This window comes from Alternaria burnsii, assembly GCF_013036055.1.
Source record: "Alternaria burnsii strain CBS107.38 chromosome Unknown 750, whole genome shotgun sequence".
NCBI lineage: Eukaryota > Fungi > Ascomycota > Dothideomycetes > Pleosporales > Pleosporaceae > Alternaria > Alternaria burnsii.
In genome coordinates, this window is record NW_024066108.1 from 956,746 (window position 1) to 982,136 (window position 25,391).

At 50.0% G+C, this 25,391-nt stretch overlaps 11 protein-coding genes across 11 annotated transcripts; 6 read left to right on the forward strand and 5 right to left on the reverse strand.

Annotated features, from left to right (window-relative positions):
• Positions 1-128: 128 nt before the first annotated feature.
• Positions 129-1,487, forward strand: GT037_001714 (histone h1-binding protein; the record flags this gene model as incomplete). Its single annotated transcript, XM_038926761.1, has 1 exon — positions 129-1,487. The coding sequence occupies one exon, from the start codon at positions 129-131 to the stop codon at positions 1,485-1,487; it is 1,359 nt and encodes a 452-aa protein (XP_038790053.1).
• Positions 1,488-3,247: 1,760 nt separating this feature from the next.
• Positions 3,248-3,823, forward strand: GT037_001715 (uncharacterized protein; the record flags this gene model as incomplete). The annotated part of the gene is made up of 1 exon (XM_038926762.1): positions 3,248-3,823. The coding sequence occupies one exon, from the start codon at positions 3,248-3,250 to the stop codon at positions 3,821-3,823; it is 576 nt and encodes a 191-aa protein (XP_038790054.1).
• A 963-nt stretch (positions 3,824-4,786) lies between these two features.
• Positions 4,787-6,432, forward strand: GT037_001716 (sugar transporter stl1; the record flags this gene model as incomplete). The annotated part of the gene is made up of 3 exons (XM_038926763.1): positions 4,787-4,868; positions 4,926-5,470; positions 5,521-6,432. The coding sequence occupies 3 exons, from the start codon at positions 4,787-4,789 to the stop codon at positions 6,430-6,432; spliced, it is 1,539 nt and encodes a 512-aa protein (XP_038790055.1).
• Positions 6,433-6,620: 188 nt separating this feature from the next.
• Positions 6,621-8,188, reverse strand: GT037_001717 (had-like protein; the record flags this gene model as incomplete). The annotated part of the gene is made up of 2 exons (XM_038926764.1): positions 6,621-7,264; positions 7,324-8,188. 2 exons carry the CDS (start codon positions 8,186-8,188, stop codon positions 6,621-6,623), a joined length of 1,509 nt encoding a protein of 502 aa, XP_038790056.1.
• Positions 8,189-9,510: 1,322 nt separating this feature from the next.
• Positions 9,511-10,510, reverse strand: GT037_001718 (uncharacterized protein; the record flags this gene model as incomplete). Its single annotated transcript, XM_038926765.1, has 3 exons — positions 9,511-9,518; positions 9,725-9,820; positions 9,868-10,510. The coding sequence occupies 3 exons, from the start codon at positions 10,508-10,510 to the stop codon at positions 9,511-9,513; spliced, it is 747 nt and encodes a 248-aa protein (XP_038790057.1).
• Positions 10,511-11,297: 787 nt separating this feature from the next.
• GT037_001719 (uncharacterized protein) lies at positions 11,298-11,957 on the forward strand (the record flags this gene model as incomplete). Its single annotated transcript, XM_038926766.1, has 1 exon — positions 11,298-11,957. One exon carries the CDS (start codon positions 11,298-11,300, stop codon positions 11,955-11,957), a length of 660 nt encoding a protein of 219 aa, XP_038790058.1.
• Positions 11,958-12,205: 248 nt separating this feature from the next.
• Positions 12,206-12,685, reverse strand: GT037_001720 (uncharacterized protein; the record flags this gene model as incomplete). The annotated part of the gene is made up of 1 exon (XM_038926767.1): positions 12,206-12,685. One exon carries the CDS (start codon positions 12,683-12,685, stop codon positions 12,206-12,208), a length of 480 nt encoding a protein of 159 aa, XP_038790059.1.
• Positions 12,686-13,712: 1,027 nt separating this feature from the next.
• GT037_001721 (tat pathway signal sequence protein) lies at positions 13,713-14,750 on the forward strand (the record flags this gene model as incomplete). The annotated part of the gene is made up of 2 exons (XM_038926768.1): positions 13,713-14,034; positions 14,086-14,750. The coding sequence occupies 2 exons, from the start codon at positions 13,713-13,715 to the stop codon at positions 14,748-14,750; spliced, it is 987 nt and encodes a 328-aa protein (XP_038790060.1).
• A 584-nt stretch (positions 14,751-15,334) lies between these two features.
• On the reverse strand, positions 15,335-16,165 carry GT037_001722 (uncharacterized protein; the record flags this gene model as incomplete). Its single annotated transcript, XM_038926769.1, has 3 exons — positions 15,335-15,535; positions 15,599-15,707; positions 15,756-16,165. The coding sequence occupies 3 exons, from the start codon at positions 16,163-16,165 to the stop codon at positions 15,335-15,337; spliced, it is 720 nt and encodes a 239-aa protein (XP_038790061.1).
• A 1,243-nt stretch (positions 16,166-17,408) lies between these two features.
• Positions 17,409-19,914, forward strand: GT037_001723 (uncharacterized protein; the record flags this gene model as incomplete). Its single annotated transcript, XM_038926770.1, has 5 exons — positions 17,409-18,254; positions 18,307-18,368; positions 18,424-18,431; positions 18,753-19,009; positions 19,060-19,914. 5 exons carry the CDS (start codon positions 17,409-17,411, stop codon positions 19,912-19,914), a joined length of 2,028 nt encoding a protein of 675 aa, XP_038790062.1.
• Positions 19,915-20,585: 671 nt separating this feature from the next.
• On the reverse strand, positions 20,586-24,994 carry GT037_001724 (uncharacterized protein; the record flags this gene model as incomplete). Its single annotated transcript, XM_038926771.1, has 13 exons — positions 20,586-20,754; positions 21,175-21,204; positions 21,608-21,801; positions 21,885-21,976; positions 22,409-22,586; positions 22,665-22,868; positions 22,919-23,117; positions 23,485-23,603; positions 23,659-23,892; positions 23,942-24,143; positions 24,346-24,521; positions 24,596-24,811; positions 24,875-24,994. Coding segments are annotated over 13 exons (2,133 nt in total), but the record flags the coding sequence as incomplete, so codon positions are not given.
• Positions 24,995-25,391: the final 397 nt, after the last annotated feature.

Genomic DNA, 25,391 nt, shown 5'->3' on the forward strand with positions numbered 1-25,391 from the left:
GCAACCACCAATCCCCCTACCCAAACACAACACTGAACATCCTTCACGCCTCCTTTATCCGCTCGACAAGTCCATTATTGCTGTCGCATACTCCACACAATATCCGCGAACTTGACTAATCTCACACAATGGCTGACCCTGCGACTGAACCGCTCGCGACCGTCACTGAGACCGAGGACCTGCCCAGGACGAAAGAGAAGATGGCAGAGCTGTCGCAGGCTGCTTCCATCCACTACTCCACCAAAAACTACGACGCTGCTGCCGAACACTACGCCGATGCCGTCGAAATTCAAGCTGAACTCAACGGCGAGATGGCGCCTGAGAACGCTGAGCTGCTCTTCTACTACGGGCGCGCGCTATACAGGTCCGCAGTCGCCAAGAGTGATGTGCTAGGCAACAAGGTGGCAACACAGGAGAAGAAGAAGAAGCAGCCCAAAGCGAAAAAGGCCGCCAGAACAGAGGCGGGCGAGGGGTCAAGCGCCGCAAAGGCTGAGCCCAAGGAGGAGTCAGTAGAGAACAAGCCATACTTCCAACTCCAGGGCGACGAGAACTGGACCGATTCTGAAGATGAAGACGATGACATGCAGGACGGCGAGGAAGAGGACGACGACGACGACCTCGGAAACGCGTACGAGATCTTCGAGCTAGCTCGCGTCCTCTACGAGAAGCAATTAGACTCGCCAGAAGGAGATGCCTCAGATAAGGGCAAGGGCAAAGCAGAGCTAAGTCCACGAGCACGCATCGTGAAAGAGCGTATCGCAGACTGCCACGGTTTCCTTGTTGAGATCTCGCTGGAGAACGAGCGATTCCACGACGCCATATCAGACGCCCGCAAAGCGCTCGCCTTACAAGAGGAACTGTATCCTTTCGAACACGAGAACGTCACAGAAGCTCATTACTCGCTTTCCCTCGCGCTGGAGTTTGCATCTGTCTCTAAGGTACGAGAAGACCAGACCGGACAAACGACCGAGGAGTCCGCGAAGCAAGAACCAGGGAAAGAAGACGAAAACGGTATAAACTGGGAGCTGCGCAACGAGGCTGCTGAGCAGACTGATCTTGCCATAAAGAGCCTAGAGGCACGATTGAAGAAGGAGGAGGCCGCACTCGGCTCTGACGCGCTGAAACCTGAGCAGAAGAAGGAGAAGCAAACAATCATTGAGGATAAAAAGGGTATGCTCGAGGACCTAAAGACTCGTCTTGTAGATCTCAAGTCAGATCCCACGAAGCAGGAGTTCGACAGTATTGACTCGTCCGTGTTCAAGGGTCTGCTAGGAGGCCTGTTGGGCGCAGATTCCGCGACGCAAAAGGCCAAGCTTGCGGAAGCTACCAAGACCGCGAACGATGTGTCTGGTATGGTGAAGAAGAAGGTCAAGGCGCCTGTTCCGGCACCATCAGGTTCAAACGATGCCGGTAGCAGTAAGAGGAAACTAGAAGTTGATGATGGCGGCGCGGAGGGCAAGCGAGCGAAAACTGAGGAACCCGCATAAACTGTTTACACTGCGGACTAGAAGAGCACAAGAGTTGACAAGGAATGATTGATACCTAGGTAGTTGTCGAACGGCGACCCTTGTGTTACAACACGACAAACGGTAACGGGCTGATGAATTGACATTGGGCTTGGAGCGTATGAAGATATTTCCCATTACATTGCACAACTGGACTTGCTCTAATATGCGCACCGACATGAAGTGGCAGTACCTAGCCGCTTTCCCCCAATCCGTCTACCTGAACCAATATCGCAGTGCCATGTGTGCATAATGAAGATCCGAATGTCTACCTGCTCAGGCCTAACAACCTCATGGGCACATCGTCCCAAAGAAAACGCCAGATTCGAAGCGTCGCACCTCATCGTCTCGTCACCGTCAACACACTTTGATTCGCAACGATGGCATCTACATTATCGGCGATACAGAGATCGTTGTCAAGAATTCAGGATACATGGGCTACGACACAGCAACAACACATGGTCCGCCCCGAAGCGGAAGGTTTAGTACTGCGCTATTCTTCCTCTGCCACCCAATCCGCTGTCTCGCTCAGCTTCAGCATCACATGCAAGAAGATGGTGCAATGCACATGTGCCAGGGTGGGACGGGTATGATCGACTCTGATTGGGTTCGAAGTGAGGATCGCCGACATGGGAGATTAGAAACAAATTCTTGCCCTTCAAAGCTCCAGGCAGAGGTCGAAAGAGCAGATGCTGTTGGTAATGGTTCTCAGAGAGCACGTCGTCGCCGCCATAGGCGCCATCCTTCCCGCCATAGTCATGGTAGCTCGAATGCAAGCGGCATATCGAGTCACCGCGATAGAGTGCCCGCAAAACATGGCTCGAATGGTGTATTGAACGAGTTTAGTATCCCACCACCTCGCGCTATCAAGATGCCTATCCCCCTTCCTGAATACCTACCGATCGTGGATGATGCGCATGCTCGGTCTTTTGTACAAGAGGACTCCAGGTTGCAAGGTCTACCCCGAGTTCATTCCTTGATCCGGCACCAGAGACCCGAAAGGTCCCATCACGGGTCACCATCCTCGACTTCTGGCGTCAGGCCTGAAGCTAGACGCCCACAAAGGTCAAGTGACCAGTCTTCTCGTTCTGACGAAGAGTTCTTCGATGCTTTATCAAACCAACCCAATGATCTTGTTCCTGCTCTTTACCCAAAATCTTTGCGAAGATTGTCATCTGTCAAGGAAGAGACCATCAGGCATTGAGTAGAAAATCTAAGTAATGCACCGCCATTCTAAAGGGAGAAAGAGGTAGTCTGGATAGCCTAGATAGTATGAACACCGCTAGCAAACGAATTGGTGTCATGGGATGAGATAGAGTGTAACAAGTTCGATAGAGTGAGCCTCCAACACCTCCTACCCAAATATACATCTAGATGACCTTGTAGATATCTCGAAAGAACCACCGTGTCTGCTTCCAGCAAGTGTTGTCTGTCATCGTACATGTCACGCTGAGCCCTTCTGGTCCTAAGAAGATGACAAGGATCAAAACATGGCGTGGAAGAGGTGAGTTTTGACGGACAGTCGTGGTATGCGAATCACGGTCAGTTGTACGATCTTCTTCGTAGCTTCCAGTACAATGCGGGTCGAAGCGGGGCAGGCGGTCCGTGCGGCAAGCCTGCGTCATCGCCTCCTGCGCCTTCACATATTCGTCAGCTAATCCTAAGCTCCGCCGCCCTGGAACACGACTCAAAAACTCAAGATCTCTATCACAAGATCATCCGGAAGTACAAGTATCGCAGTCATGGCCTCCAACCACAACGACAACCCGTGGGCAGACCAAGGGAACCCACAAGGACAGAGCCAGCAGAGCCACAACCCCTATCAAGCGTACCAAGACCCGCCTCACAACCCCTACGCCCAACAACCACCCCCGAACCCATTAGGTCAACATCCCCCTCAAGAGCCGTACGCACAGTACCCGCCTCAACACCAGGACACCTCACCGTGGAGCCAAGAGCCAAGCCAAACTCAATCTCACAATCCATTCATGCAGACACAATCCCATGACCCTTCCCAACAGTCCTACCAGCAGCAACAACCCTCCCAGTCCTCCTACCCTGGACAAGAAGATGTGCCGCCAGGTCTACCACCCCGCCGCACAGCTACGGAGATGGCCCTCCCTACCGGACAGGATCGTTCGCATCAGATTGAGGTGATGCAGAGTTACGAGGCTGCGGGACGAAAAGACGACGACGACGAGAATGTTGAAGCGCTGCAGCGAGAATTTCCGAAGATAGACGGAAGTCTGATTGCAGCAATCTATGGAGATACCAAAAGCCTGAGCGCTACGAGGGAAATGTTACATGAACTGCAGTAAGGCAACTTCGGGGAAATCCTATATCTCCATGGACGATGAAATGAAGTAGGGGTAGGAGAGTTACTATACGCCGAAATACTCATGAGCATCATTATGAAGGCTTTACAGCTACAGAAAGGTGCTGTATCTGCATAGTCCAGATTGCCGGAAACATGCTTTTCTTCCTCAAACACTCTACCAAAGACCTTTTTGTTCATCACTTCGCGTATACTGATTCCCCTTCTTATGTTGATTTCTGCGGAAGAGTTCCCGTTATCTATCTTGACCGAGTCTCACGTGCAAGGCTATATGTTCAGCCTATACTTGGGGCGCACGGGCTTCGTGCATCGGAATTGCGTCCTAGACCTCGCAGCAGCTCGATGCGAGATTCCAATCATCGGAAAGAACGTCTTTCACACTCATCGAAAGCACCTACAATATTTTCGGTTCGACAATCTGCGAAACCAGCCTGATCGTGTTGGATTCATGTAAAGAGAAACGCGATGAACCAGCACAAGTCATATTTTCAGGTCCATGATATTTATCACGACGGGAAGCATTGATATCACATGGTGTTTCACTGCCGGCAAACCTTCCGTCCTTGAATGCGGCATGCCCAAAGGGGAACCCCGCACTTTTGCCCAGCCGGCCCAGCTAGCATGACTTCAGCCCAGCTAGGACGGCATGAGTGCGTCTCTACGAAGCCTTGCCCTGGCGCACTATTCCATGTCGCTCACCTCCGCATTTGCTTCTCCGCAGGCCCATAATTTCCCCGGATATGGTCCGTGGGGAGATTCTACCAGGTTTCTGCCGCTACTTTAGATGCTTCGACATTAAGCTGGATGAGGATATGCCGGTGTACATCTGTAGGTGGCTGGGACGAGTATAAAGCCTACATGTTTGTGGTTCATGGCCTGGGTTCGTTATCATACTGTTCTGCAGTCCCTTCCTGTCAACCAGACTATTGGGTTCAGGATCTTCATTATGCGTTTCCTCGAGCTCAGAGGCAAGAGCCTCATTGCCGTTATTTTGTTGACCTCTGGTCTTGACTTTCTTCTCTTTGGATGTAAGCTTGAAGTCAATCATGTTACACTGTGGCTATGATGTCTAACGCGACTCAAAGATGACCAAGGACTCTTCGGCGGCATCTTGGGTGGCCAGCGCTTCAAAGATACCCTTGGCAATCCCAACCCAACCATGACCGGCCTTGTCACAGCCATCTACGATATCGGCTGCGCTCTCGGTGCCGTTGTGGCTTTCGTCTTCGGCGAGCGGATCGGACGCAAGCGTTCCATCATCCTCGCCAACCTCATCGTCGTAATTGGTGCTGCTGTTCAATGTGCCAGCTTCGACTACTGGCAGATGTTCGTCTCCCGCATCATCGGTGGCGTTGGTGTTGGACTGTCAACGGTTGCGGTACCAATCCTGCAGTCAGAGACATTACCTGCGCACAACCGTGGTTCGCTTCTTGTTGTTCAGTCGGCCTTGATCATCATTGGAGTTGCTGTCGCGTCTTGGCTATGCTTTGCGACGCTATATGCCGATAGCTCGCTGCAGTGGCGCTTTCCTGTCGCTTGCCAAATACTGTTTTCACTACTTGTGTTGGCGCTCTGTCCGTTCTTGTGCGAAACTCCAAGATGGTTAGCATCGCGTGGAAAGATCGACGAGGTACGTAATCTATCGCTTGATGAACATATTGATCCTAACGCAACTTTCAGGCGAAGTATACCATCAGTCGACTTTTGGATAAGCCGTTGGATGATGAAGAAGTGCTGGGTCAACTCCAGGAAATCCTCGACGCGATCGCGGCAGAGAGTAGCGAGGAAGAGCCCACCTGGAGCGAAGTCTTCAGCAACGCTACCAAGACCCGCAATCTACACCGTGTTGTTCTCGGAATGGGGCCTTATATGATGAACCAGTGGAGTGGCATCAATGCCTTGTGCTACTACCTGGCCTACATCTTCCAGCAGTACCTCGACTACTCCCCGAGCATGTCCCTTATCCTCGCCTCGGTGGCCTTCACTCAGTACGCTGTGTTCTCATGGCCACCATACTTCTACATCGACAAAATCGGGCGTCGATGGTCAGTCATGGGCTCATCAGCCGGTTGCGCAGCATGTATGGCCATCATCGCCGGATGCCTAGCGAAGAACAGCTATGCTAGCGCAGCAGCAGCAGTCGCCTTCATCTTCTTGTATCTCGACTGCTTCACCCTTGGTATCTTGCCTGTATCTTGGTCCTACTCAGCCGAGATTCAACCTCTCCGTGTTCGAAACAAAGCGACAGCTGTCGGAGTTTTCTCGCATTGGATGTCGAACTTCGTCGTCGTCATGGTCACTCCCATTGGTCTAGACAACATCCGCGGACATTACTTCTGGATCTGGGCTGCGGTTTGCGCATCCTTTGTACCGCTTACCTACTTCTTTGGTGTCGAGACTTCTGGACGCACGCTCGAGCAGATCGACATCATGTTTTATCAGCAGCCAAGGCTGTGCATGGGACTAAATCCAGAGAACCGAAGGGTTGTGAGGGCGAGCAAGTCAGATGAGGAGAAGAGATTCAGGGAGTTTGCGCACGTCAGCGAGAAGAACCAGGCCGTCTTGGAAGAGAGGATTAGCCAGAGTGATTAGAGATAACCCGTGAGGCGCACAAGGGCATGTCAAGGGAGAAATAGTGCACTGTAAAAGCCTACGAACGAACGAAAGCAAACTCTAAATAAACTGCGCGCCAATAGTTGCGCTCTTTCTACGATGACTTGAGCTCATCGTTCCCTTTCTTCGCTTCTTTTATCATGCCACTGTTTGAATATTCGTCCAAATTAGGGCTGAAGTTCGTGCGCAAGCGCCTTTTCATGCTCAAGGGCTTTGATAGCCCAAGCTGTAGGCACGCCCCGATTTCCAATCCGCTTATGGCTCCTGCCAAATCGACACACCCAGCCAATTTCCCAACCTCCATCACATTCTTGCAACTCTTTGAGGTATTCGAGGTCAGGCTGGCCCCACACACCAAGCTTCTGGCATGCTAAGACACGCGCAGCAACAGCGAAAGAATCTCCGCGGCGACCCACGTATCCTCGGAGCACGGCAATTATCGGCTCTTTGAGTGATTGAATCTCAGGCGCAGTTGTGTTCACCTGTACAAGGCAAGATAAAAAGTATAAGAATGGCTCAGCAGAGACATAATGGTCCGTACCATCGATATAAGCGCGATTTAGAAGTATGCGACGAACGTAATCAAGCTCGGGTTTGACATCAGTGCCCCGGTTGTACTTATAGAAAACTCGAATGACATTGACAATGACAATCGGATCCAAACGAGGTCGCTTATCGCAAAAGTACGTCATGACGAGGCCGTCTTGTGCGTGCCTGTTTTTGAGCATACAATTCAGTACTGGATTGGCCGAAGAGGCGGGCGGAGAGAATGCAAGCAAAGCGTTGGCAGTGTCATCGACATCACCAGGGACTAGATGCCATCATGAGATTAGTGTCAGTTTAATACACTCAGTGTGAGAGATACCTTACAGGTCTTTGTCGTACCAACAGGAGGGCCGTTAAAGTAGTTCCATATCTTAGCTTCCTTGCTCGCTTGCTCAATCGTTGCATTGATCTCCGCAGTACCGGTATCAGGAGGTGAAAGACTGAGGAGGCTTGCGTCTTCCAGCTCCCAATGAATTATGAACTGAGAGAAAAACTCATTCAGCTCAGGGCCGTCTTCGATGCGAGAGACATGTTTGCCGGCGTTGTCAGCCATGTATCGACGCGCTCGTGTTACGGGATCGAGCAGCTGGTTGCGCAACTGACGCATCAGAAAGCCTGGGGACTCGAATACGATGCCCTGCATACCGAATGAGCGCGCTGCATTGACTTGTCCGCGCTTGTCATCGACGAAGATCACAGACGTTGGATCGCGACATCCAATGCTGTCTAGGACATGCTCGAAAAAGCCGAGCTCGAACTTCGTCATACCAGCCTCGAAGGATGTGAACACGCCGTCGAATAAGCTCCAGTCAGGTAGCACAACCTGGAGGTGCGCAAAGTCTTCCCTTGCGATATTGCTCATTGCGTAAACCCTGAGCTGCCCGTTCATCTCTGCTTTGAGCTTTTTGAGCCTCGCGATGAGGTCGTTATCGACGCGTAAAGTTCTGCGACATTGCGTGAGTGCTTCGCTTATCATTCTAGGATCAATCGAGAGTTGCTCTCCTATAATCTTCAGAGCTTCAGCCTCTTCGAGGTGGTCGCGCTCCAACTCCGCCCATGCTGGGGAGAGGATAACAGAGTGGAAACTTTGCGGGGAGAGGACAGTAAGATCGCGAGAAGACCAGTGGAATAGAACGTCGCCAAGATCAAGGATCAGCGTCCGCTGCTGTTGTGAACCTGTTGGGACCATAGTGGTGAAGTCGGTTATTGCTTGTAGTATGGAACGAAAATGTGAGTGTTTTCGTCTTCAGCTTGAAGGAAGAGGATACTGGTAATGCGTTTTTACCCGGTTGTAAGAAGAACATTTTATCATTGCCTCACCAAAGTCAGGTGATATCCAGGGCGTAATAATGATTGGAGACAAGTCCAAGATCCTCTTCCTACATCACTGGAGGTTACGTTCTATCGTAACACTTGATTGCTGACTGCAGATGCAGAACAAAAACGAATATATATCAGCCAATCGGCCTCCGGATATGTGACCTGATTAGTACTTTTGACCGCTCTCCTTTTAGGGGAAGCCACTGTCGATCTACTGAATCATTAAGAGAGCCAGTGCAGTAGCATTTGGGCGATAGTGGCTGGGTATATAATTCCCGGGATAGATGACGCTGAAACCAGAACCACTCTGAAACCTCACATGGGGGTTGTTGCGCTGGACATGAGAATCTGAAGTGTCGTATCTCTCAAGAGCGTCACCTCCCTACGATAATGAGTTTCTTCGTACATAAATCCGATCGACTGATGTCTGATGGGTAAATCTTCTTATTTCCCTAGTCTATGATGAATACATCTTGTTTTTCTCTGAACTCCTGCAGCCAGATATGGTCCCTGCCTGATACTCGCAGATGGCATGCACATGTACAATGAAGCATGGCCTATCTCGCCACTTGAGTTACGGCAATCTGCAAAGTACCATACGGTGAGCGACTTCTGGCAGTGAGCTCCCTATACAGCTGTATAGATGCTTCATCGCGAGCTCAGACCGAGACGACGTGCTGGCGATGGTCAACGCGCGCTAGGGTGAAATGCTCGTATGTCGCCTGGCGTCTGACGTTGGTGTACTAGAAAATGTATTCAGCCGTGGGAAGGACAAACTGCAAATGCAGTATGAAGACTTTGATAATTCTCAGTCATGATGGTATTGCTCTGGAATCGTTAGCTCAGCGATCGTCCCGGGTCTTCACGATAGCAGTGGTATACACGGTGTAGGATCAAGATGCATACTGATGTGAAAGCAGGGGGAAGAAGAACTTCCGCAAAGGATTCTGACGTCGTGGGGCTGGGATAGTGACGGAGTTTGCCCTTGGGTGGTGCCGGAACTTGAGCACCCGTGTGAAGGGCGATAAGCCTCATTCGGCAGATATGCCGCACACCACCGCCCCCAACATCCGCTTGGGTAGAACAAAAGTCCACAACCATGCCTGCTGGCCGTAATGAAGCTTCACCGGCTACACCATAAATGTTGACGGCAAGTCTGGTGTTTACGTAGGTACAAAAACAATAACGGTTTCATAGCTCTTGGTTGCCACTCTTAGCCACCTCTAAGACGATGAGGCTCAACATTACGTCATCAACAACACATATGGTTATGCCTAAGGTTTATGGCATTGATGAAGATGCTACCTTCACATAAATTACCAAGAATAACATAATCAAAAACAAACGCGCGTCACCCAAGATATGTTGTACGGTGTCACATCTTCAAATCCCGTCGGCACCGTACCTCTTGGCCCTGAGGGTAATGCCCATGGTAAGAGAATATTCTCAAAGCAGTGGTTCATGTGCCAGTGCGAAAGATCCATGGGGCATATATGATGACCTAATTTCGTTAGGCTAAGGGTATTTTTTCTGACAGCAGTCTCTTACCTGTCTCTTTGGCTACCCAGTACCTTCGCATCGAATGTACGCAGTGTGAGATGTGAAAGTACTTGTCAATCAGCATGTCATTCTCATCCGGCCGTGAAAGGTAGTCTGCATCTAAAAATAGTCTTCTTGCTTTAACAGCATCAACCTCGGGGTATCTCTCGCTGAGCCAAGCCTGGTATTCCGTCTCTTCTGGAGTGAGCAGTTCCTTTGGATATATGGACCCATCATCGATTCGCAAGAACCACTTGGAATCCAGCACATCATCCTCGTTGGAAGCCCACTGGCTCACATTTTGCGGCTTCAGTGGCAGCTGATATTGCGGTCCGTTGCTGCCGACGACCTCATCAAAGCGACGCCACGGGTGCCTCTGCCCTGGGAGAAAGAGCGCGCTAAGGGAGAGAAGTATGATGACGAACAAAGCGAGAGACAGATATCTGATCAATCGAATTCCGACGGGCTGCAATATCATCGTGCCTGATTCCTCGTCGATGGAGGTGTTGAAAGAGCTGCGCATAGGTATCGGAAAATATGATCTCCACGTCGCAGATGTGTCGATTGACCCAGGCTTCTCTAGGGAACAATATTCTTTCTCAGTCGGCGAAAGCAGGACCGAACTTCCCGCATGGAATTTCGATGCAGTCATGGCGAACGTAATGCCGGATGCTCCACTGAATAGGAAAGCGACACCTTCTGACTTTGAATGTGAATGGACAACCTCTGCAACTTGAGAAATCGCTTCTTTCAGAGACCACTCTGATTCTTCTGTCGTCGGTGCGGCACATAGAAGGAACAAGGCTGCCTTCGTTCCTCGAACAACAACACATGAAGCAGAATTGCGACTTGCGCAGTGTTCGATAAGCCTTTCCAGAGTGCAGCTGGTGTCGGGGAGCATGCCGTCAAGGCAGTAGACAACATCCACGCATGCAGTATTTACTGAGGCGTTCATGTCAGGTGCTGCTGAAGGTATAATCAGACGTTATTCGTAACGAAAATGAAGGTGAGGAGGCTATCAAGTCGGAAACGAGATAATCTGGGGATGCTTGAGACTCTGTCGCAGTGTTTCCGTCAGCTGACTTCAACCGAACGAACATTGGGCTTCGAAAGACAGCAATTCCTTCCGCTATCTTACTGCATTTTCACGCGTCAATCTATACGACCTTTGCATTTGCCGATTCTGGCATATCTCTCGTCACCTGAGAACTTGCACTAGATCATCGCAGATCGTGCAAGTTAGCGCTTTACAGCAGTCGAGTATCGCAAGAGACTAGCGCTTGCGCCACAAGACTGCAGGTGCAAGGATTACCTTCGGGCGTAAGCAACATTCAGGATCACCCACCAGGCACTATCTTCTCTCGTAGTACATTTATTTCCATCCTTGTTTCTGCAACTCTGGACCCTCTTCACACCACCCCACCGTTCCGTCAAACATCATGGCTGCAGAAGCCGATCAGCCCGCGCTTACAGCTACTGGTGTTACCACCTTTTACAGGCATTCGACAGCTTTGTCTGCCCATGGTGCAAGCAGCTTGTGCATCACTTCTCTCACGTATCCACACTTGCATCTTCGATTTCCTAGCGCGGAGGACGCTGCTGCACTTCTACGCCTCTTTTCTGACTATCGTAACATCCAGTACGACAAGTCATGTACCGGGCTGGATAGTGCTGACGCTATAGATCATCTGATAAAGCAATGGCAGGTCGTAAATCTACCGTTGCAGCGAGCCAACATCGTCGTCGTGATTGACGGAAAGACTGTCGGCACCGGCGGCTTGGGTTGGATTGGCAGGAGGAAGACTGATGGAAAGCTGATAGGCGATGCGGGGTTGATGTTAGAGACGGACTTCCGCAATTCAGGCTACGGATACGAGTCGTTATGCATGGTGATTGACCATGGCTTTTGCGTTCTGGGCATGGACGAAGTGCACATAGCTTGTGTAGACGCTAATGCTGCGTTCAAGGGTCTGATGAACAGAAAGTTGGGGTTTCAAGCTGAAAGGATAGAAGACAGGATGTTCGGAAATGAATGGATCTGGCGCATAACGAAAAAGGCATGGGCAGAGAGTCCGCACTCTGCTCAAGGTCGAGCTTGACTTTGGGTGGACTAACAAGAATCATTGTAGGAGTTCGTTAGTGGGAGTTACATCAATTCACGCATTCAATGATGTTTCATGTAAATTCCAGAAGCACTCTTCGATGTCTTTAACAAGATTTGTTGTATTGGCTTGTTCGAGAAGTAAAGAATGAATGACCAGGCAAATTCTTCAAGTAACAGCTTTCCCAGCTTCTCGTCGCCACCTAAAATTCCAGAGAAACCTAATGCATAGCTACTCGAGACGCTTCACTTGCTACCAACGTACTGGATAGCTCGTTTGCTACCAACGTACTGAATCGCTGGCTCGGCTTCGGCCTCGCGTTTGCTACCAACATATTGGATAGCAGGTTCAGCTGCTGCTTCACGCTTACTTCCAACGTATTGGATTGCAGGTTCGGCGACAGCTTCGCGTTTGCTTCCAACGTACTGAATGGCAGGCTCAGCTCCAGCTTCTCGCTTGCTACCAACATACTGAATTGCGGGTTCGGCTTCGCGTTTGCTGCCAACATATTGAATGGCAGGGTCGGCCTCGCGCTTCGTCTCCATGTTAAGCCAATCGAGATCACTTCGCGCCTTGATGGGCACTATGACGGCCGTCGTTGTCAGTACCGCGAGGATCTCATCTGTTCGTTTGAAGATGGGATACTCACTGTTCGGAGCGAGAGGTGCTGCCAATACGCCTGAAGCTAAGATGGCGGAGATGAGAAGAGCGGAGAGCTTTGTCATTGTGGTGACGCCTAAGACTGATAGAGGAATTGGTGTGAAGAAGTTTCGGAGGTGTAAAATGGAGCGAAAGGGAAGTTAGAAAGAACAACCAAGATCGAGAAGAGCTTGCTTGATAGCTGGCTACATGCTAAGGCTCATCTTATAAATCCCGTTGGGGAGATCTTTCCTCCATTCAAATTACCCCGTACCCCGATAGCTGACGAGTATGAAGTAACCTGCGGATATGGCCTACTGAAGCGACTTCAAGTCCTGATGTTCCTAAGATGGCTAAAGTGTCGTTTGAGGAGCGCGCGCGTCACTGTCTAAACATGCGGTGTTGCCATCCATTCCTGTTTCTCTTGCATTGCAGCAGTGGGAAAGCATACCGGCTGTAACAACCTATGCTGCCATCCTTGATTAGGTATCACTTCCATCGTCTAGCCACCTCATGCTCTGTATCGCGAGTATACACCAGGTTCGTTGATGCAGCTTCATGTGCACTCAGGTTGTCAGATTTTAGTAGCGCATTCGGTCCTTGAAATCTTGATTGGGAGCAATTTTGAGTATTGAACGCCAAATAAAGAGCTGTACACCGAGGCTAACCCGCGAGGTGCTGATGGTACCTAGGTAGGAGTCGCCGACGCTACAGGTTTCGTGGGGTGGATGCAGATCATCTGTCTGTGGCTACACCCTTTCTGTCGTGCATTAGCGGCAGTGATACCTAGGTAGTTCTATGCAGCTTCTCCAAACCTCTCTACTTACGCAGATATGCTTGTAACAATCCTATGGCCTGGTTATTGCACTCTTTTGGTATTGCTGACGCTGGAGGATCATGATAGCTGTCAACTGGAGATCTTCCAAGTGATTGGTGTCGGTGTTTGGCCATGTCTGTGGTCCGGTGAGCCGAGGGCTCTTCTGCAGGTATCGGAGACCGCCCACCACTTTCCGTCTTGTCATGTTGTGATTCTCCATCTCAAAGCTCTTGGTACTGCCCGACACTGCACAATACTATCATCAATCATTTATGATGCTTTTAGACAAATTACCCATGGCTCTGTCCCAGATTCTAAGACGCGACAAGCAACGCGCAACTTACATGAGTCTTCTGAACCCCCGAGACGAACTCGATTATGAGGAGGGATTTCTGAAAGAGGCGGATTGCGATGCTGAGGGATCTTCGACTACGAGCGATGAGGCATCGCCACGTGCGGTACACACTGTCCCTCACAAAACGGATCGAACCTTGATCTGTCTCAACCTGATCCTCTTCATGGTCTCTATGATCTCTTTCACTACTACGTTTCTTGTGAGACACAATGATGTCTCCGCAAAGGAGCGCAATTACTTCTTGAAGTACACTTCGGAGAAATGTAAGTTAGGCATCCGGCCCACGAGGAAGGCGTCTTGCTAATCACCTGTAGCGCCTGTACTCGAACAGCTCGACATACCACTTACCACGTGGCGGCTGAATGGTACCTTCATTGAGATGGGATCCATCTATCGGGGACGCCCTTCGCCGGAAGTTGATGCAGCATGGGAGCGTGTGGAGACCCAGACACCGATTCCCATCAGTCGCGAGGACGTGGTTGCCCAGGGAAAGGATCCCGAAGACGCGGTGAAGTGGCCAGTGGAGTTCGGTTTCGGGCCTGACGCCTACATTGGCCGTATCGATGTCTTCCACCAGATCCATTGTTTGAACGTCCTTCGCAAACACCTGCACTTCAACTACGATTACTACTACGCTGAAGAACGCATGAACAAGTATCACGAGCTACACACTGGACACTGTGTACACATCCTTTTGCAGAACATTATGTGCACAGGGAACGTAGATGTGTATCCGCATTTCTGGGCAGACGCCCAAGAGAACGCAGTCCCTGATTTCAACATCAACCATAAGTGCAGGGATTTTGAAGCGATATTGAAATGGCACGATGAACATGCCGTACCACTGGACGAGTTCGGTGCATTAAGGATTCCCGATAGCAAGAAGCCCAGAATCATGGTTCATGCTTTTAAGGAGGCTTTCGAATGGTACGACGCAGAGCATCCAGACGATGGTAATCTTGGAACTACCGTAGGATAGTTTGGCCCTTTCGGTAAGTGCATCGACTGGAACACATTAGATGCAAATGCGATGTCATGTCTTGTTAGTGAGGTAGTTCGGATGACACGAGAGGGCCTGTACACTATCGCCTAAGCTATAAGTCGGTGTCTAGTACCTCTTGTTACAGATTTAAGAAACGATAATAATAAATGTCTCACAATCGAACACCTTCAATATACGCGCCGCTGTTGTGTCATGCCATGGAACGCGTTGTGCATTGATGCATCTTTGCTGATGAACAAGCGCAGACTGCAGAATGAAGTAGTGGAAAATGAGAAGTTACGAACAACAATCGACACGAACGAGAAGAGGCATCATGTAAATAGGTATTGAGGCACATGCGAAGTGAACAGAAACACTCATCGATACCTATCGAATCACGCGTCGAGCGGTACACTAAGCCAAACTGGGATAGTCATGTAGTCATCTCCCAACCCCGCCAAAACTCGCGTGCGAGACGCGTTCTCGAGACATGAACACGTCTCTCGCATGTACGCATTGCCTTTCCGCTTCCAACATCTATCTGAGGCCAATCTTGTCTATATGGAGAACCTCATAGACGTTTAAGGGAAGACTGTATCTCTCCCAATCGACGCAGCTTTCACTGGAGAGAGTTCACTTCCCAGCACACGTTCGTGAAGCATCGTCGCATTCCGGCACTGATGCGTATGGCCCATCCCGTCGATTCCCTCGACTTCATTGCCCTTCCAGTTCACGGTTTTAGTCGGCTTCTCGAGCGTATCATCTGCAGCACATAATATAGCCTACATCGACGTCAATACACCAGCCAGCATGAGATAACACTCAGCAGCGCCAGGAGTGCTTACCTGGGCCATATAGTCCAGACAATGGAGGAAATGCAGGGGATCTGCCTTCCATTCATCTCCTTTGGCTTCATGGGCAGTGGGCATCTCGCCACCAAGAAGCATGGTGCGACTGTATTGGTTAGCCACAGTCTCGATGACCCTGTCTTGGAGTACTTACATCATGGTTAGGCAATGGAGTTGATGGAACATGCTCACCCCATATCCTTGGACCTTGTAGTCCCACTCCTCCACCATCAAGAAGCCACCATTGGGTGTGAGTAATTGGCTTTCCCAATCGATTTTGCGTGCGTCGTCTGCAGAGGTGCCCTGGAACCTGAGGTTGGGGACTTCTGCGAACTTTTTTGGAAAAAGTTTTCGGGATGGCGGCGGCTCAATGCATTCCTTTGGCTTTGGACAATGACAATTTGCGCCCGTGGTCAATGGGTACTCCTTGTGTATATGCTCCTGGATAGAGCTGACTATGTGCAAATGGCCAGACCTAGCCAGCAGCACCATCGCAACAAAGGTCAGGGTGCTGGAAATAAGAACGAGGAAAAGAGCGTGTGGTTTTGAATTCAGCGCGGCCATTGTTTCGAATGACTGTTGTTGAAGTACTGGGGTTAGGAGAAATGTAAAGAGGGGAAAGCCAAGATCGAGTTGAAAGAGGTGAAATGTGGGAATCAGGTCACTACAATGTGCGAGTATGAAAGAATGTGGACATGCTGGAGACCCCGTAACTTTGGCAGATACGGCTCTGGCGTTCTATCCAACACCCACGGACCGACTACATGCGACTATGCAAGCTGGTATCATACACGATGAGCAATGTATGCAACTCTACTCTTTTGATTAGCGGTATGTACCACAGATGAAGGCTAGCGCTGATCCATATCAGATACCAGCGTACAATGTGATGCATCAGCACCGGTGCAAAGCCAACTAGAGAGGTTTTGCATTTCATGGACAAGAACGAAGATCAGGCGCCCATCAGCATCGTTACTTGGAGCGGGGTACACCAAATCTCAAGTCCTCGTTATCACCGCAACACTGTGATTATCACCTACACCGACATCTTACCAGCCTAGGAAGGTGCATCAACTCTTTTCTGAGCTACATTTTTGGAGCGCAGCCATCATCGCCGAAAGAGGCAAGGTTTCAACTGTCGGAGAGCAGTCCCGTCCTACCAAATGGTTAGTGGCGGTGACTAGTGCGTTCTCCGGTGCGGACCGGGCCATGTCGAATCCAACTTACCATAACGCCACATCTGTTCCCCGGCTAAGTTTACATGGTTGCGTGGAGGGATACCTTGCAGTTTGCAGCGCTTATGCATGTCTTCCGGATGCAGGTATCACTCGGTTCTTCATCCTGAATGCTTGAACTTGCACAAGCATATGCCATTCCTTGGATGTGCTTATCTGCACGACCGTAATCCAATGAGACACCCGGGAGCCGCGTGTCAAAGCTAGCGGAAGAACGCAAGACGACGAGAACTTGCGTAAGAGGATGACCGCACCAACGACACGATGCATTTGACCAGTCGCAACCGTTCATGAAATTGGGTTGGATTTGCTGACGGGTGTCGACTAATGCAACCAAGAGTTTACACTCAAGGTGCATGTATCGCGCTTCAGCTTCATACAGCGGGACAATGTTCCTTGGAAGATCGACATGTGGACGATTTCTCACAGGATGGTGGCCCGGCATTGAAGGGGTTTTCCAGAACCCCCAAAATGGAGGAACGAAATGTTCTCAGTATTTTCTTCTACCTTTCTCCTTCAGACCATATTGTCAAAACACTGGCTTATACAACTCTTTGAGATTCCTCGCGACCATGGCTTCCTACTCACCCTACAATGATAAGCCTACCAGCAAAGATAGTCTGAAAGACGAGTTCGACTCCAGCAGTACTGCTTATGGGAGTGAGGTGTTGGCTAATGGCACCGATGAAGCTGATAGTTTCCTCCCATACAAGAAGTCTTTCGATCAAACAGTACACGCTTCGTCTCGACTCAGTCGCTTCGCTTCATCTCCGTTGTTCTACACCAGTGTTTTTCTAACGATCATCGCCCTGCTTGGAATGAACGCTGCAACACTGATGCTACTTCATCAAAATACACGTCAATCTCACGCCCACTCGCATGGCCATCATGGCGACATGGAAGAAGATCACGGCCATGGTGATGCGCGTCATCATACTATTACTGGAAGCACTCTCGAGTCGGGAGAGACCCTTAATGAGAAGGGTCTTCGCGTAGCACCAAACGGCAAGCTCCTCGAATGCGGTTCCGACAAGCACTGGGAGGCTGAAGCCAACGGCTGTATCTTCGACGTCATGACATTCGAATGGACGCCACCAGCCTGCCATGATCCAGAGCTTCTCGTGGATGCAACTGATCCTCGAAGCATACTCGCACCTAATCTTGCCGGTATCTTTCCTTGGGGTCGAACAGCTGATGGCCTTTTTGATGACCCCATGGAACAAAATACTGCGGAACTGGGCACCTTGGCGTATGTATGGGCTACCGAGCAGTGGCATAGAGCCCATTGCATGTATAACTGGCGTATCTTGGTGAAAGCAGAGACACGACGCCTAGCGGGCGAGCAATTTGTGTACGTTCCGCAAGGTGCCACAAGCTGGAAGCACATTGAGCATTGCAATGTTCTTATCTCCGATACGGTAAGCTGAAGCCAACAACTACTTTGAGATTCTTCAACTAACACCTCGCCAGACTGAGAGTAAACGAAATCTTACTGCGATCGAGACATTCCGGGGGTTCTCAGGCTGCGTGAGGTTGGATAAACCTAGGGCGATCGATACGCCTGATCACATCGACAACTCTGTGCAGTAGATGCGGTAAGCTGCCAGATAGATTGGATGGATACGGATAGATAATTTCCTTCTTGCGTAGTTCGTGATGATCGTGCAGTAGAATTCAATGAAGGACAAATAAATAGCGTATGCAGTAGGTATATGTTGGTAGCTTTATTGTGTGCACGTTAAAGTTTCCAAGAACCCGTGCGTTGAAGCCCAACAGCGTAGAACCATCCGACGTGAAAGTAATGCTTTGTTTTTCGATCTGCAGGATTGACAACCGCACGTGTGTATCCCATATCGGTGCGCCGTTAGGGAGAGCACGTCGCAAGTAAGCGTGAAACGCACAACGTGTACATAAAGTCTCACGTTCCCCGCATCCTCCTGGCCGGCGTCCTTTTCGTACTTCACCCCATCACAACACCATGATTTCAACATCGCTGATAAAAAACAACATTTCCAAGGCTGCGAGCAAGGCGGACGCTGTTCTCCAGAGCAATGCTGGTGTAATACTGATGCTTTCAGCCCAAATATGCTCCACGATCCTGGCAACATTGGGGCGCGTCCTACGAACAGATGGCAGCAGCGGCTCGGACACCAAATCGATTGGCACTTCCGAAGTATGGCAACTCAATATTAGTCACCAGCTTATTGTATTGATGGCTTCCAGATACTCATCGCAATGATGCTAATAATCACCATTCTTTCCTGGACATACGTGCTTGTCTCTCCGGCGGTAACCCCTGGTGGGATTCTCGGTCCCACCAAATTGCGCCCACTTCTCATCGTACGAGGCATCGCCGGATTCTTCGGAATTTGGGGCTTCTACGTCTCTCTGCGCTATCTCGCGTTAGCTGAGGCGACTCTGATCAACTTCCTTGCGCCGGTTTTAGCCGCTCTTCTACTCGGCTTGTTACCAGGCCAGCAGCGCTGTTCCGTCGCTCAAATGCTCGCAGCTTTAGTTGCGGTTCTGGGTTTGCTCTGCGTACTGCAGCCTTGGAACGCTCATATGACGAACACGCCCAAGGACCATGCGCTGGCTGTTGGTGCCGCCCTAGTTGGTGTTGTCGGTGGCGCAGTCTCCTTCTTGACGATGTCTTGCCTAGGGGGTCATGTACACCCGATCACAACCGTTGCATACTTCGCACCTATTTGCACTGTACTCAGCGGCGCATCGCTCATCATACAGCAACAGAGCCTGAGCTTCCCAGCGACCGCGGTACAATGGCTGCTCGTCTGCATCTTGGGTATTTTGGGATTCGCCATGCATTGGCTCATGGCAGCCAGCTTGATGACTGGCGATTCAAAGAGAGCGCTTCACATCGTTTACGTGCAGGTAGTGTTTGCCATGGTAGCCGACAAGATTGTGTGGAGATTGGACCCGGGATGGTGGAAGTACGCTGGAGCGCTTTTGATTGTGGGCAGTGCGATATTTGTGGCAGCGACGAAGGAAGACCGAGGATATACGCTTGTTGGAGAAATAGATGTAGAAGAGAAGATCGAGAACGAAGATGCCGGCCCCTAGTGTGGGATCGATTAGGGCTGCGGACATTAGTCTAAACGAGCTAACGCTTTGAGAATTAGCCACTATCGTCATCGAGCGGCCGTGTGTGACCAACCTCCCTAATTTCTCCTCTAACCCAGCTAAACCAGTTTGCCTGTTACGAACACCCCCAGCAAGCTGGTGTCTCCTATATCTGACCGTTGGCATCGCCTCACATCACCATGTTCATGTTGCACACTAAATTCGAAAGCTTACTGAATCTGGCTCTTCATTTATTTCCTATATAAGCCCATGCATCATCGTAAGATGAAGATGATTCATAGCTCCCTGTTGTCTTTCAGAGGACTCGTCATGTCTGTTCATTATGGTGTGTCATACTTTGTTGTCTCAAGTTCCGTACTCGACAAAGTATCCCCGATGCATTCGTTTTCCTTTGCAAACCTCTGTCGGCTTATCCCACTGTGGGTCGCGCTTCAAGTCGGTCGAATAGGGGGACGGATCATCGCATACAAGACGTCCCGCATTTCCCTTGCCGTCGTTGTAGTAGCTGCATTCCTGGCGGCCATCATATCTGACTTTAACCGTGATCTGGCGGTGTGGTTAGTCTTGACTCTTACTGAGACGTGAACTGCAGGTACGGTCAGGACATTACATGATCGCTGAGATAACAATGGGAAACGTTGCGCTTACTTTAGTTGAAAAGGCGGACTGTCTATGTTGGCAGTGCCAGGATGAGGCCATAACTTAAGCAGCTCGAATTGCTCGTCAAGGCCGCACATGTCGACTGCAATGCCCTGAGGGCCCTGGAAGAGCCACCAGAAGTGGTTGCCGAGCATTTCGCCCAACACGAGTTGAAGCGAACTATCATTCTTGTATGTATTAGTAGAAGCTTGGGAGCCTTTGAGAGATAAAGAGATGTCGTACCGCGCGTTCAGTGATATCGGAAGGTGTAGGCTGGGAAATAGGTGAGGCTGCGATAACAGCCAACAACCCGAAGACCCAGACAAGTATGGTGGAAAGATGAATCATGTTGATTGTCTATTGCTTGCAGTCCGTTATACTTGGCAAGCCGGAAGGTGGGTGTTGGTGGAGTAGAAGGAGAGCAGAGATTTATTCGGGGTAGACCTGCTTATATAGAAAGAGAGCGGGGTACCTGGGTCTATCAGCGGGGACTCTCGCCAGTGAAAGGCGGAAATATTACAGTGGTGAAGTGAAGGCTGCCTGGAGAACACATCGAAATGGACAAGACTGTTTCACTTATCATTCTGGCGATTCGCATACGTAACGATATCAATCTGGAAGACTTGTCGCCTATGAGTTTATTATGAGGGATGTTTGACCAAGGCAAGTGCGCGTATGATATACCAGTAAGAATTGGGTAATTTGGTCATGGGCACGCACTTTCCGAGCTAGGTTGTCCTCGATCCAGCTTCAGAGATCAGCCGCTCTTAGTACCTACAAGAGTACATACGATGGTAAGACCGACCGTTGCAATTGATAATCCCCTTGTAGTATTCCGGATCTTGCTCGCAGGGCATGATCATCCAATCGCCACAAATTAGTTCCCCAACATCGCCGTTACCGTGCGTCCTCCATACGCAATCGTCATGGTCCATCCACTTGAGGAGTTTGAGGTCCATCTAAAGACTCGTGGTTAGCAACTCCGTATAACCACCATCTAGCAGAATCCAGTGCGATGGATATGAGAATTTACAGCAGGAGCACTCGGGGGATTGTCGATGGCGTCTCGCCCGTAATGGTAGGGGCCATTGATGGAGGCAAATTTGAACGGATCAGGATAGGTACAGGGCTGAACAGCTTGCCAGATGGGCCTTGAAACATTTCCCAGTAGTACTCGGTACCCGATGCTCGGTTAAGGAGGACCTGGATGGAGGCATCGTAGAAGTCCTTTGGACTGGATCAGTGGGTAAGTTTTTTTTCTAGATGTTTGGATTGCTAACCGAGGGAATTTTGGTATCATTGCCCGGTACCTGTGTGACGGGGTCCTCGGTAGGGTAAGCGGAAGCCGTGCCCAGTAAGAAAGCGACTATGCTGATGAACAATGAGAACAGCATTTTCGTATCTGTTGGTGCAGTCTTCAGTCCAGTATGTGTTGCTTGTTTCTACGAGTAGTGTGAGAAAGAAAGCATGATATCACAGAGCCAGTTCTTATAGTAAAGACCTTATAAGCTGGGCGAAACTGAGGGGCTGACACGTAGACGGCAGACTGCTCGGGTGTCAAACAACGCAGGTCGGATCAAAGCGAACAAACACCGCCCTCCTAGTGAGGCCTTGCCAGAAGTAGACAGATGACCATGATATGGATCGTGAACCTACCCATCGTGTAGGTTGGTAATCATCTATTTACTAAGAAGAAATCTGCTACTTCAGTAGTTCTACCCGTTACGGTGACGATCCATCTAACTTCACCATCTTCAGTACGCTCCTTGGGCGAGAAAACGACTCGTTTGCTGAGTTCAATTCCATGGCCCGACCATATCAGTCTACCAATTACAAGCCCAGCCTCGATGGACTGAGAAGCCATGGCAATTGATAGCACCGTCGTTCCAGCTCGCGTCTCGCTCGCAATCCATAATCATCCAATCGCCACAGATGAGTTGACCGGGGTCACCGCCGCCGTCGGTTTTCCACTTGCACTCGTTCTTGCTATTGTCTACAAAGGAAAGCTCCATCTGCAAAACCGTCAGTCACCCATCCATTTTATATCTCTAGGAACCATTTTTTGTGTATATTGAACGAGTTTTACTTACCGCAGGTGGGTTCGGGGGATGACCGATATCATTTCGTCCGTAATCGAAGACACCGGACATGGCCGCGAGACGGAACGGTTTGTGGTTTGTCCCACAAGGATTTGCTTTCTTGCCGTACGGACCTACGAACAACTCCCAATAGTAGTCCCTGTATGATTCCCGATCAAGCATGATCTGGATGGAGTTGGTATACCCCTCGGCTTGCTGTGATTGGTTAGCAACACTGAGCGACTGGACAAACGCTGGAAACTTACAAGGCCGTGTGTGGTGCGGTTATTGTGCAACTCCATGCTCAAGTTCTGCATAGGTATTGCGAGACTGTAGCCAAGCAAGAGGCTTGCGGACACGTATATAAGGAAAGTGAACCACGCGAACATGGTGAGTGGTTTGTAAGTTTGCTCGTTCGAGTGGTGGCAGTGCAACTCGGTGGTAAGGTAAAAGTAAACGAAAAGACTACGTTGAAGAGCTTTTATTCTTTGTGGTACTAGGCGAAGCTGACTTATCCATCTGGCGGTAAAAGGTCGGAAAATTTAGGACGTTCGTAGGACAAAATGAGGTCACGGATCTGCACGTATTCAAGCACATGAGAACAAGGGTGAAAGAGAATGCAACTGTGACATTTTCATTCATTCTACACAGAACAGTGTATGGTCTCCATAGCTAAAGGTGTAGATCAAGAGTTCCAATCATGGCCTGAGAAAAGCCTGGTCCCCCATCGCCATCACTCCGCGGGTAAGCGCTTGCCCATGTTCAGAATTCACAAACCCAAGCGGCAGCATAGCGGGGGCGTGGGTTTCCGCAAGTGGTCTGCTGCCCGTACCTAAAATCTTTTTTGCAGTCGACTATGTACTCGTCGCCGCAATGGAATTGACCAGGGTCTACACCAGTAGCGTGATAGACACAGTTATTACGGCTGCCGTACTTGATCTTGACGTCAAACTGAAAAAGATTTAGCAGACGCGACGCATATAGCGTGTGGCAAATATCAACTCACCTCCGGAACGAACGGTTCATAGTTCTGGGGAAAGGGAGGCTGAACCATGTCTAGCTTGTCGGTATGCCATCCGGGCTCGCCATGATAGACCTTCTCGAAGCGAGTATCACCGCAAGGGTACACAGCAATGCCGCTAGGTCCTTGGAAGATATCCCAAACATAGTAAAAGGGCTTGACCTCCGAAACTTGGATCTGTAGAGAGTAGGGGTAAGGGCCCTGGCCTCGCAGCACGCCCTTCAGTGCGGTCAGTATGGAGCTTCGTTTCAATAGTGATGTGACCTACTGGAGTGACATCGCTTGCGGCTTCCTCAACGGGTGCGGCAAGAGCGAAGCCGAGGCAAGCGGTAATGCCTACAAGGAAGGTGAACCAAGAAGTCATCATTCTCGTGAATCTTTGGGTGCTTTGGTCGTATGATGTGAGCGAGTGTTGTGATATTTGATAGAATGTGTTGGACTGGTGTAGGAGATAGAAGATATCATTGGATCTAGTGATGGGTGTGGGCAGGCAGTCACGGCGGCCAAGAAAGGCTAGTGTCTAGTAGAGCAAACAGAAATTACCATAGTGAGAGGATCGAGTTTCATGAGATAGTCAGAGCGCAAGACTGGTGAGAGAGCTACATCTATCTCACGCGCTTCACCATCGCCTCACGATCGCTGGGCATAACCGCCTAGAACTCGCAATAATACCCTCGATGGAACTTCGGCAGCTGATCATCATCACACTTCATAGTAGCCTCATCATATCCAGGGTCCTTCGCGCAATCGATGATGTAGTGGTCTCCACATCGGAATTGTCCAGCATCGATACCCGTGCCTATGTACTTGCAGTCATCGTAATTAGAGTATTCGATCTTGGTGTATACCTTTTCAAGAACTGAATTAGCATGCAAACGCAGCAAAAAGGCCTAACCCCAAGCTCAATGGGTGATCAAAGTACCTTGCGATCGGGAAATGGGGGATGGTTGATAGCATCATCCTCATCCTGGAACATCGAACCATAGAATACGCGCTTGAATTCCGCGGGCATCTGCCCGTCATGATCCTGACAGGGATCGACAGCGATACCTTGAGGGCCTTGGTAGATGAACCAGCGGTATTGGTGGACCCCGGCGACGCTAAGAAGGAGTTGAAGGGAGTATGGGTATTGCAGTGCCTGATGAACCTCGTTGTTAGTAAGATTGCTTTACAATACTACGACCTAGGTGAGTTTGCTTACATTTGTGGTGCCACGCCTGAGTATGGAGGTGTCGTTGCTGGCAAACACCTCGACAGGAACCGCTGAAACACAGCTCAGGCAGGCAAGGAGCCAAAGAAGCGAAGCCATCAGCGTTGTCATGATGGTCGGCATGTGGGCGAAGTAGGAGTGTGTGTTTGAGGTCGCAGGATGAAGGAGATGTTGTAACTCAAATTTGAGGACAATGGAGCGGCAGAAGGTCAAGTGTTACGGAGTAAGAGCGGTAGTCAGTTATGGGAAGTGGTCAGTGTGATTCAAAAACGAGGTCTGCACAGGGCAAGAACACTGTGACACACGACCCTACACGTGCCTCTATCCTTTAACCGTGCTTGCAGCATGACTCGTCGACATCAATTAGTGACTGTGCGTACTCCATGCGCAAACGCGGAAACCCCACTGCCAAGGTGTTTGACTGTCTATGCCAGTCAACCGTACTTCCCGCAAAATTTTGTGCTTAGTATTAGCAAACAAATCCTCAATGATACTCGCCTTCACCACA